The sequence below is a fragment of the Corythoichthys intestinalis genome, chromosome 13 (assembly GCF_030265065.1).
Source record: "Corythoichthys intestinalis isolate RoL2023-P3 chromosome 13, ASM3026506v1, whole genome shotgun sequence".
Classification (NCBI taxonomy): domain Eukaryota; kingdom Metazoa; phylum Chordata; class Actinopteri; order Syngnathiformes; family Syngnathidae; genus Corythoichthys; species Corythoichthys intestinalis.
The window spans coordinates 46,498,102-46,509,072 of record NC_080407.1 but is presented as its reverse complement, the minus strand read 5'-3'; the positions used below and the strand labels follow the sequence as shown (position 1 = coordinate 46,509,072).

At 50.8% G+C, this 10,971-nt stretch overlaps 2 protein-coding genes across 2 annotated transcripts; both read right to left on the bottom strand.

Annotated features, from left to right (window-relative positions):
• Positions 1 to 119: 119 nt before the first annotated feature.
• On the bottom strand, positions 120 to 2,611 carry LOC130929234 (sodium/hydrogen exchanger 9B2). The gene is made up of 13 exons (XM_057856282.1): positions 2,482 to 2,611; positions 2,332 to 2,419; positions 2,082 to 2,252; positions 1,869 to 2,011; positions 1,681 to 1,808; positions 1,541 to 1,622; positions 1,376 to 1,469; positions 1,193 to 1,299; positions 984 to 1,133; positions 798 to 906; positions 592 to 728; positions 337 to 520; positions 120 to 264 (listed from the first exon to the last, which is right to left on the bottom strand). The coding sequence occupies exons 2-13, from the start codon at positions 2,417 to 2,419 to the stop codon at positions 188 to 190; spliced, it is 1,470 nt and encodes a 489-aa protein (XP_057712265.1). The 5' UTR covers positions 2,482 to 2,611; the 3' UTR covers positions 120 to 187.
• A 135-nt stretch (positions 2,612 to 2,746) lies between these two features.
• corin (corin, serine peptidase) lies at positions 2,747 to 10,710 on the bottom strand. Its single transcript, XM_057856277.1, has 23 exons — positions 10,489 to 10,710; positions 10,063 to 10,207; positions 9,366 to 9,590; positions 7,557 to 7,668; positions 7,212 to 7,495; positions 7,029 to 7,139; positions 6,859 to 6,966; positions 6,678 to 6,788; positions 6,490 to 6,612; positions 6,347 to 6,418; positions 6,035 to 6,266; positions 5,814 to 5,956; positions 5,634 to 5,741; positions 5,436 to 5,549; positions 5,183 to 5,293; positions 4,987 to 5,110; positions 4,763 to 4,891; positions 4,633 to 4,682; positions 4,379 to 4,565; positions 4,080 to 4,242; positions 3,885 to 3,993; positions 3,672 to 3,805; positions 2,747 to 3,436 (listed from the first exon to the last, which is right to left on the bottom strand). The coding sequence occupies exons 1-23, from the start codon at positions 10,708 to 10,710 to the stop codon at positions 3,251 to 3,253; spliced, it is 3,303 nt and encodes a 1,100-aa protein (XP_057712260.1). The 3' UTR covers positions 2,747 to 3,250.
• Positions 10,711 to 10,971: the final 261 nt, after the last annotated feature.

Here is a 10,971-nt window from a genome sequence, read left to right as displayed (position 1 = left end):
CCTCATGCTTACATGAGTATTCAACCACAATTGTATGTAACACGGTTAATGTATTAATCTCCAAATACATTTTGATTTTTCCTCTTCTATTTAAACTTGATTTGGGGATCTTATTAGTTCCAAAGAAAAGTATCTGCGTAAACTTTAGTCCAATGACCAGAACTTCCACATCTCCCCTTCAATGTCATCACAGTCTGCTCTCAAAAACCACAGAGTCTTGATATTGACCAGGCAGCGGTGGCACCCCGTTCACGGTTTCTGATGCTATAACACACACAAAAAAAGCAGTTAATGGCAGATAATGAGTTAATTCAGCATTCCCAGAATAAAACATACAGAGTTGACCTTTGTCTTGCCGGCTTAGTAGGCGTGGCCCAGCCAGGCCGATACCCAGCGCTCCGATGGGGGCGGTGATCAAGATGGCTAACACGGCTAAAGTTAGCACGTCCAAGCCAAACTTCACCAAGGCGTCGTCTCCCACGTCCCTTGCCGCGTCCAACGCCTTGGAGCCGATGGCTGCCTGTATTGTAGCGGGAACCGAGAGAGAGGACATACTATCACTTGAACCAAAGGGATCCTACACAAATGTACCTGCACCGTTGCTTTGGGTAGCCAAGCAATGGCAATGAAGAGTTTCTCCTTGAGGACAAATCCAGCACCGTGCACCAACACGAAGGTGGCAACCAGTCGCAACACCAAACCGATGGCTATCACAGCCACGCCCAAACCTGATAGGGTCCGCAGTTGAGTACGCGTGAAGGGTTGCCATCCCTATGGTGCCGCGGCGTGAGTCTCACCCACGGTGTTAAGGCTCAACGTCGTTATGATGATTTCTGCTCCGATCAGGCCAAAAAGGAGGGGCTGGAATACATCCCAGCACCTACCTAAAATGGCTGCAACGCCCATCTGCAAGGAGTACACATCATACAGGTATGGTGCCACTGTAGGACTATGGATTCAAGAATGGACTCAACCATGGCTACCTTGTCAGCGCCCCAGCCCAGTGCGGCCAGGAAGGCCAGAACCAAGGTACAAAGGCCGCCAGCCCCAGACGCGCCCAATACTTGAGTCAAGAAGATGGCGAAAATGGAGAACCCCAAAAGGAGGAAACTCCTGGTCACCACCAAGTCCTCCTGCACGCAAGATGCCCAGGAAGTTGTAGTTGAAAACATTCTGATCTGACTTAATGTACCTGATCCCCACTGGGGAACAAGCACAAGAAGAAGCCCAGGACGATGCCAGCCACTATTCCGCCCACCACCTCCAGTAGACCCTTCAGGACACTCATCCACGTGGAACCTGCACATGCAAACAAGGAGACAATGGCAGCATGGAGGGCATAATTCAAGCCGGCTTGAAGCAAATGCAACCTAACCTGTGGAGAAGGCCACGCCAAGACATGTGGAAAAGCCCGTGATGGCCAAAATATCGTCAAAGCTGCCAGCCGCCATCAGGAGTGTCGGGATGCCCTATGAAACCAGAGTGCAACTTCAGCAGTAGCCCAGCTGAAGTTTAGCTCAGGAGGAAACCAGCAGTTTACCTTCTCAGTTCCGTAACCTTCCTTCTGAAGCAGCAACATGGATGGAACCACCACGGCTGGAGACACTGCCGCCAGGACGAACCTGGGCATGCGCAGGTTAGACCGCTAATCTGGTTCACATTTTCGGCCGCAACACCTACCCAAGAAGGAAACCCCAGACCCACGGCAGAGACAACAGAAAGTGAGAAACCACGGCAACGACGCAAGCCTCCAGGATGCAAGGCCCGACCGCTACGCGCAGGCACACGGCCTTAAGACGACGTAGCGCCTGCAAGAAGATAGCCGTCACGTCATTGTTTACGTGCGTCCTCTTTTGTGTGTGTGGTACCGAGGGGTCCAGGCCCAGACCGGCTCGAGCCAGGATGACAGCCAGCGCAATGCTCCTTAAAGCCGCAGACCAGGTGGCCTCCACATAGACTGCGTCCGTCACGTACGGAACGTTCCTCAGGATGAGGCCAGCCAGGAGCATCCCTTTCATTCAGACACATAAAAAAATCAGGTTTCCGTTTGCATGAGAGCTGGATTATCTTTTGGGTCGTACCAAGCAGTGGCGGAATGGGAGGCAGGCCTGGAAACTGGACCATGCCCACAAGTCGCCCGCCCAAAACAGCGCTGATGAAGATGATGACCACACCGAACACTTTCCCTCCCGGCAAACACTCAATTCCCGTTACTGACCACACTGCGCCAAAGAGCAGACCCAAGACACACGCTGTCCACGCACAAACACGTCAGTGGAAAGTCCTCACTCGAATTGACTAACTGCTTGAATCTAATGACTTAATTGGCACCTTTGGTGATGACCAGGTTGAAGAGTCCACTTGGTCTAGGACATCTGCGTTTCAAGCTGACGAAGAACGAGGCGCAGCGCGTACACATCTACACGTGCAGACATAAGTACACAAATATTTGTGTGTGTGTGTTTGTAGAGTGGAGCTCACCGTGTCATCCAGGTCTTCCGTAGTCGTCTTTGCCACCAAAGTGATCGTACTGGACCGTCTTCACCTTTACTTTCACGACGCACTGCTACAAGTGTGTAAGACTTTAACACACGCGCACAATAAAGTGCTGATCTTTGACCCAGCCTGTATATGCATGTGTGTTTTTTGCATTCCTTCCTTGTTGTGTTTCCTTCATCCATCTCACTCCTTGTCTCGTTGCATAAACACTCGTGGATAGAAACACAAATACACAGAGAGCAGGTGTATGTAGCTTTATTGAACACAAAAAACATTCCACTTCCTTTCTGACATATTCACGACGCAAAAGCAGGAAGTGACATCACAGAGAAACACTCCCATACACACACGTGATGTACAAAAAAGTGTAGAAAAATACTCTTGAAAAAAAAAAGCAACTCTTCCAAACGACAACTAGCGGGAATGTGCACGTGAAGGAATGAGCAAACATCGACAAGTCACAGAATTCCCGTCACGGAGAACCGTTGCGGCGTCCATCAATGTTAGCGTGATAACATGACATTCAAAGTCATACTAGTAGGCCAAAAGCGGCACTAGTAATGTGAAAACCTTTCTGGTTATCTATGTGACTAGAGTGTACTAGTACATGGACTGTAACGTTAACATCAAGTATATGAAGTAAATGCTTAAAGAGGCTAACGTGTTAGCGTCTGCCATGTTAAGGTTACAGCATCCAAAGGCTAACGGCGTGACGTGACTTCCTCCCAGAAACGGAGCAAGGCGGAGTGCGTCAGTCGGGAAGGTACGTGCGCATGAAGATCTGCCGGCGTATCCACGGTGTGAAATGACTGACGTTGCTGTATACGCCGGGTCCTAACACTTTGCTGAAGCACACGCTGCCCCAAGACGTCAGGCCGAACAACGTCCAGTGCCCTCCAGGCGACTCCTCGCAAACCAGCGGACCACCACTATCACCCTGCAAAATGCAGCAACACACTTTGCAACCACCTAAATGGCCTAAGACAGAGGAACTAAAGGCTAAAAGATTTGGAAGCTCCAGTGTAGAAGTTAGACCTTAAAAGCTCTAACCTATAACTGAGACTCGAGTAGGAGCTACAACTTTTAAAGTAGAATCTAGAAGCTATGACTAGAAATCCCTCATTTAGATTCTCAGAATTCGAGACTAGAGGTTGTAGGCGTGTGATTGTTACCATGCAGGAGTCGACAGTCCCGGCTTCATAGCCTGCGCAAAGCATTCTGGGAGTGATTGTCTTCATGTCGAAGTAGGACTGGCACTGAGACATGGAGATGATCCGCACCTGTCCCTCCTGCAGCTTGAATGGCACTGCAGACCAAGTATGCAGCACGTCTCACACACAACCGATACTTGAGATTAGAAGCAGAAATTGAGGGCTGGGACTTACTCCTGTTGCCCATGTGGCCCCATCCCGTGATGTAGCAGTATGAATCCGGAGTGGGAATCTGGTCAGGTCCGGGCAGACACACAGGTCGCACCCATGCAGTCTCATCCACCTGGTTGGGGCATGATACCATAATGCCTCAGGAACTTCAAAACATAGACATTCCTTTAGTGGCCCGGAAAACCAGAGGCGGCTTACCTCAGAGTCCAATTCTACGACGCTAATGTCATAGTCCACTACAGCTCGGTTGTAGCGCGGGTGCACTGTGATGGCTCGCACACCGCGTATCTGACTGTGCTCACCCGGATGGTCCAAGTTGTTGAGACCCGCGAGGACTTTCCACAGCTGGGCCTTTTCTCTCCTACACAAGCATGCAAATATATTAATGCGTATTTGGAAGTCTATAAACTAGGACTTGTTAGATTATGCAATTAGGACTTGCCAGCAAGAACCTCAAGGTTACAACCTGCACCGCCACGTTGAAAGTTGGAACTCACCCCTCAAAGCAGTGCGCCACCGTCAAGGCCCACTTCCTGCCTACAAGAACACAGCCGCACACGTGACCGCTCTGACCGCTCTGCAGCGAGCACTGCCATGGCCACGCCCCCTGCCGAGCCACACGCCCTCCCAGGATCCTCTTGTGCCTGGAGGGTTGCACGCCCACTGACGGGCGCAGACCGCAATCTGCCCGACACACAGGAGACTGTTGACTCGGCCGATGTCTCTCAAGGAGAATGTCGATGAATCTTACCGTCTCGGACGCAGACCAGAGCTACCTTCCTCCCGGAATGACACGAATGACTAACACGGGATAGTCTTATGTTAGCATTAGCACTTTAGCCTACTTCCTTACCCGCACCTGAGATGACTTCCCCACACACCTCCTCTTCTCGAGGTGTGCCTGCAGAGCAGAGCCTTTCCTGTTGTTCCACTCCGGATGAACGTGTAACCAGCGACGGCGGCCCGTAGAACCTCCCTGCTCAGGTACCATGGAGATAGATGCTGGAACCCTGCAGGGATGCCACACTCGTCACAGAACACTGCGCATATTTACCTCTGTGTCCGTGCATGGAGGGGGTGTATTTGTGTGTGCTACTGACCTTACCCTAGTCCCAGCTGGTCACAGGTCAGTTCACTCAGCTGCTGATTCCACTCGTCTGCACACACGTGATAGTGGTCGGCCGTCCTCAACACGGTCATGATGGAACCTGAGGATGGGTTCAGAGAAACTCCACACGACAATGCAACACTCGGTAAGCCACGCATGTGAGTGCAGGTGCGCAAGTGTGAGCAGGACTTACCACAGTCCCACTCATCGGAGGCGTCGCTGCAGTGTTTCTTTCCGTCGCACCACAGCATTCTGTGCACGCACTCGTGATTGTTGCACGCCAACTCGTTATCACCACATGCCGCTATCATAACAACACAAGAATACTAGATATAGCCAAGTCAAGAGACACCATGTGGGGAGGGTATACAGCTAGTAACCAATGGGATAGGAGGAAGGAAGATAGGTCAGAATAGGGTGTCACATGGCAGGCAGTCAAGACTCACAGCAGTTGACCTCATCGGCCAGCAGGGGGCAGTCTGGGAACCCGTCGCAGATCATGCTGGTCTTAATGCAGATACCACTGTCAGGACATTCCCACAGAGCGCGCTCAGTACAGCCTGTTTGGACGCAGTCAAAGAATGTACCATTGGCTTCCGGACAATTTCGGAATTTATGTCAGGTGTAAGGTATGGTGCTCTCACCGCAGTGGTCTTCATCACTCCGGTCGTCGCAGTCGGCGAGACCGTCGCAGCGCTTGCTGGCGAGGACACAGCGTCCCGAGCGGCATTTGAAGTGGCTGGGGGAGCACTCTGTCGCCACAGCAAACATGGACAGGAAGTGAGCAGACTAAGAGTCGACCACCAATGTCTACGTGCACACACCGTCTACGCCCGCCTCGGGCAGAAGGCAGGGGGAGTCGCCTCCCTCTTCGGGAAACTGAGCGCAATCAGAGTCGTCCGGCCACTGCAATCCCACGATGCCTAACACGGATTCGCACTTCTCCTTGGCCGTGCGACACAGAGACCTGCGAGAGGAGAGACGGCGGGTGTTTGCGTCGGCGCCAGAGCGAGTTTTACGCGATAATGATTATCCTGATGCTGACCTGCAGGGCGGTACAGTGCTGAGGCTGACGGGGTCGCACTTAGGTACCAGCAGGGTACAGGCGTAGAACATGAGGTATTGGTAGCAACTCGTCTGCACCAGCGCCGGGAAGAGTGAAGACTCCCATGACACGGAGCTCTCCCGCTGCGACACGTGACCCAGGAAGTTGGGGAAGCGCGTCAGGTTGTAGGGCAGGTTCATGCACAGCTCCAAGCTGATTGGCTCACAGCCAGCTGACATACAATTTTAAGTATGTAAATGTGTCATAAACGCCGGTTAATTAGATTATAACAACACATTTGTCAAAACTTACTGCAGTTAACGTGTCGTGGGTTGCAGGAAGTGGACGTGCAGCCGGGCTGCGATGGGGGGCAGGTGGCCTGAGCTGCAACAAACACGCACACACTGAGAGAATGACTGACACAAAGGCAGCCCGTTGCCAGGCGGACGTCTCACTCTGTTCGCGTACGCAACGCTCTTCGTCGCTGCCGTCTTTGCAATCGTCCTCTCCGTCGCAACGGAACGTCGGGGGAATACACTGACTGTTACGGCATTCCCAAAGACCCTGGCTGCGACATGCTGTACAAACACATGCAAGTGAGTCGTTCTCGCGACGCGAGTTGGTTAACACCAGAACTACTCACAGCAGTTGAGCTCGTCGCTCTTGTCGAGACAATCGTGGTCCCCGTCGCACAGCCAGTCCTTGGATATGCAGCGGCCGTCGCCGCAGCGGTGCTCCCGCGATGTATCGCATACTGATAGCGAGAAGAAAATGTGCTTTTGGAAGAGTCCTAATCAGAGACCAAAACTCAGATCGTAGCTCACCACAGTCGAGTTCGTCGCTGAGGTCACCGCAGTCGTCGTAGCCATCGCAAAGCAGAATCGGTGGCAAGCAGCGGCCTGTCGAGCAGCGAAACTGCACATCTGAACACACTGAAAGAGCGGGTATGACGAGGGTGAGGCCTCACCGCTATTCGAACGTGCGTGAAACCTACCACAGTGCGTCTCGTCGCTCCAGTCATCGCAGTCGTTGTGGCCATTGCACACCAGCTTCTGAGGGACACAATTCCCTGTGGCGCAAAGGAAGTCGTCCTTCCCGCACGATGCTATCGGCCAAACGCAGAAAAGTCTAAGTTCGCCAACCTACATGTTAACCAATCATCCTGTGTCCTACTCACAAGGTTTTCCCACAGCCTGTCGCGGTGTATAGCAGGCGGGAGTCGGTGACGAGGTAGAGTTGCTGAACCTCGAGCAGCGCAGGAAATCGGGCCAGGAGGCGTTGAACATCTGCAGGACCGGTTCGCAACCTTCCCTGGCCGCCTCACAGAAGGACGCGCACGGCAACTCCACCCACCTGTGGTGGGCGTCAGCTTGGTCATGGAAACACTGCGGCAGGGCCAAAGAGCAGCCGAACAACATGATGTGCTTGTAGCATGACAGTCTGCTCAAGTAGCTGAAGAACCTGCGACACATAAGTCGTGTCACTACCGGAGTGGTTCGGAACCCTGCCTACATGTTTTTACCTTAGCAACATGTCCACCTCTGAGCTTTTTACCACGGCAGAGGAGGACGACAGCCATGTTTGGTTGTAGGGTAACATGTGGCACTGTGGCTCCGCTAGTAGCTGACAGCCCCCTGTGCATATCAAATAAAACAGTACATTAGATGGCGTTTCTTTGGCGCACCACACAGCCCATTTGACCGGCCATCACCGTTCGAATAGCAAAATGACGAGAATTTTTGCATGACGCACGAAATTTTCAAATGACGCCCCAAAATTTTCCGCTCGCCCGTACACGCGGGGTCTTTGAAGAAAAAAAAAAAAAATTCCCGAAATTTATCTAGTACCACAATTTTTGACCAAATCGCATAATTTACACATTGAAAATTCCTATGACGGTAAGGCGCATAAAAAATGTATACAAAATTGCAAAAACTGTCCCATTCATTTCTAATTGGATACCATTGACAGCCATGTATGTCCAAATTTCCCATTCATTTTCAATGGCAGGAAAACATTAGTCCTTGTGAGTTTTGACCATTTACCATGGCAGCCCATTGACATTAAACTGGCGCTCAAGTAAGTTGATGCTATTGACAGCCTTGCGCGTCCATGCCATTGACAGCCATATACGTCCAAATTTCCAATTCATTTTCAATGGCAGAAAAACCTGTGTGGTTGTGATTTTTGACCAAAACTAACCGTTAGAGCCCATTGACATTAAACTGGCGCCCAAGTAAGTCGATGTCATTGACGGCCATGAACGCTCAAATTTCTCATTCATTTTCAAAAGCAAAAACCTGTGTGGTTGTGATTTTTGACCAAAACTTACCGTTACAGCCCACTGACGTCAAACCGGTGCCCAAGTAAATCGATGCCATTGACAGCCATACACGTCCATGCCACTGACGGCCATGAACGTCCAAATTTCCCATTCATGTTCAATGGCAAAAACCTGTGTGGTTGTGATTTTTGACCAAAACTTACCGTTACAGCCCACTGACATCCAGCAGGCGCCCAGGTAAGTTGATGCCATTGACGGCCATGAACGTCCAAATTTCCCATTCATTTTCAATGGGGAAAAACCTCTGTGGTTGTGATTTCTGACCAAAACTTACCATTTCAGCCCATTGACATTAAACTGGCACCCAAGTAAGTTGATGCCATTGACAGCCATATACGTCCATCCCATTGACGGCCATGAACGTCCAAATTTCCCATTCATTTTCAATGGCAAAAACCTGTGTGGTTGTGATTTTTGGCCAAAACTTGCCGTTTCAGCCCATTAACATTAAACTGGTGCCCAAGTAAGTCGATGCCATTGACAGCCATACACAGCCATGCCATTGACGGCCATGAACGTCCAAATTTCCCATTCATGTTCAATGGCAAAAACCTGTGTGGTCGTTATTTTTTACCAAAACGTACCGTTACAGCCCACTGACGTCCAACTGGCGCCAAACTAAGTCGATGCCATTGATGACCATTCAACAGGATGTGTCCCCTAAATTTCCCCAAATCATGAACTGATAGATCTGTATTTAGCAAAGCCCCATCGTAATATTTTCCAGAAATTGCCATTTTTAGTGTTAAAACAAGTGCAACATGATGTAGGCTGGATTTAAGCTTGTGCAGACCATATTTAATACTTTCCGAATTTGCTGCGGGCAAATAAAAACTGGGCAGTAGTTTGGACACCCTGCGGCGTTGATGTTTTAATATCAGTTTGAAGACCTAGTTAGCTAGTTTCGTTAGCCTGCTAACTGAGTTCCCTCCTAAAGTTATGTGTTGTTTGGTTATGTATACAAGGCTACTATCCTGAAATGTTCACCTGCGTCTGGCGCGGAGGTGGCGCCGGTCAGCCAGGTGGCGCTCAAGGAGGAGACAGACGTCAACAAATCCGCCGCCGTAATGGTCGGGAGAGTGGACGTTGCCTGGGACGAAACCGCCGAGAGGGAGGAGCTTGTAGTGTTGCCACGGTAACCAGCTTCCCTGTCAGCCATGGGCTCCGGTGAAGGGAGGGGGCTGGAGTCTGAGATGCCACCGCCAATCACACCTGATGGAAAAACAAAACAAAACCAAAAAAAAAAAAAAAAACAGTTCTCCTAACTTCGGTGTGTACGTGCGGGTGCGTGTGGTCAAGGCGCCTTTCGATTGGTGCACTTTAAATACACGAGCGTCTATGAATAGTGTTGGAGGGATCCGGTTACCATGGCGACCCCGGTTACACGTCTCACTCACATGCCAGCTAATAATAACAGCCCTTCCCTCACAAGTGTTAGTTTCTGTCACTAAAGCGGGAATGTTTCTCGTCAGTCGTTTCAAGGTCGGCGCTGAACAAATAAAAAAACATTCGCTGATTGAAAGAGAAAATGGTGACAAGATGTTTTACGGCCCTTGTAAATATTTGACATTCCTGCATGTTTATTTTTTTCCCGCTCCCAACTGGACGACACCCCTGGTTGTCACGGTGACCCCTCACGCTTGGGGTTTTTCAGACATGAAGGCGTGCGTGTGTGTGCGAATACCGGCGAGGGCGAGCGCCAGCCCCGTGCCGCCCAGCAGGCCGGCGAAAGGAAGCAGCACGCAAAGCAGTCGTGGGCGGCCGCACGTCTGTGGCTTGGGAGGACGCGCCTCCTCGCCCATGCCGCTTTCAGTGATGCCGCCGGTTGCCTGCAGATGCACAATTGCGAAATTAATCAGCAAGAAGGATGCAAATGCAAAAAGCATTCTTATAAACAATGACAAAGATGTTGAAAAAGTATCTAATGGATCACTGAAATGCCCGTTGACCACATGTTGGGCACCTCACACGATGACGTCACGACAAGGGGCGGAGCGAGACATCTTTAAAAGTCACGTGAGGCAATTAACGCAAGTCCCAAGTACAAAGTGGGGGTCTTTTCAGCTTCCTGTTTGGAAAGTGTGGGCCAGACACGCACGCGCGTACTCACCGTGTCCGTCCCCGTACTGTAGGTGTGACGCGGCCACGAGCGCATGACCTTCCTCTGCCGCCGGAAAGCGCCAAATGAAGGCTGGAATCGCTGTGAGGCCCGCCCCCTCCTCCCAGCCCACCTCTTTGTCCTCTCTCGCTCTCGTGGGCACGTGACGTGCGCGTGCACGCGACAGCAGCGCATCACTTTTGACGGACTTACACGCACAAACTCGAGTGACATTCAGCAGCATGTAACTTTTTATTATGACTTGAATCATTCAAAGACAGCCATTTTGAGACCTTCACTGACCTTTGAAGGCCAACAGAATATTGATTTGTCATAATACATAAACCGAACCTATCAAATTATCGACCACAACACATACTCTGCCAAATCTTACATTCAGAGTGCAAAATGCTTCGATTTCTCACTTTTAGCCTGTTGAGCACCATTTCCATACATTTTAAATGCGTGTCAAATAGAAAACAGTGCAGCGCTGCC

What these genes read in the sequence shown, in the direction of transcription:
- LOC130929234 (XM_057856282.1), bottom strand. Translation starts at nt 2,419, where the DNA reads ATGTGTACGCGCTGCGCCTCGTTCTTCGTCAGCTTGAAACGCAGATGT. An exon ending in GTCTGGGCCTGGACCCCTCG is followed by an intron (nt 1,809 to 1,868) that starts GTACCACACACA and finishes ATCTTCTTGCAG; the next exon opens with GCGCTACGTCGTCTTAAGGC. An exon ending in TGGCGTGGCCTTCTCCACAG is followed by an intron (nt 1,300 to 1,375) that starts GTTAGGTTGCAT and finishes TTGCATGTGCAG; the next exon opens with GTTCCACGTGGATGAGTGTC.
- corin (XM_057856277.1), bottom strand. Translation starts at nt 10,710, where the DNA reads ATGTCACTCGAGTTTGTGCGTGTAAGTCCGTCAAAAGTGATGCGCTGC. An exon ending in GCCCGAGGCGGGCGTAGACG is followed by an intron (nt 5,742 to 5,813) that starts GTGTGTGCACGT and finishes CTGTGGCGACAG; the next exon opens with AGTGCTCCCCCAGCCACTTC. An exon ending in GGCCGATGAGGTCAACTGCT is followed by an intron (nt 5,294 to 5,435) that starts GTGAGTCTTGAC and finishes TTGTTATGATAG; the next exon opens with CGGCATGTGGTGATAACGAG.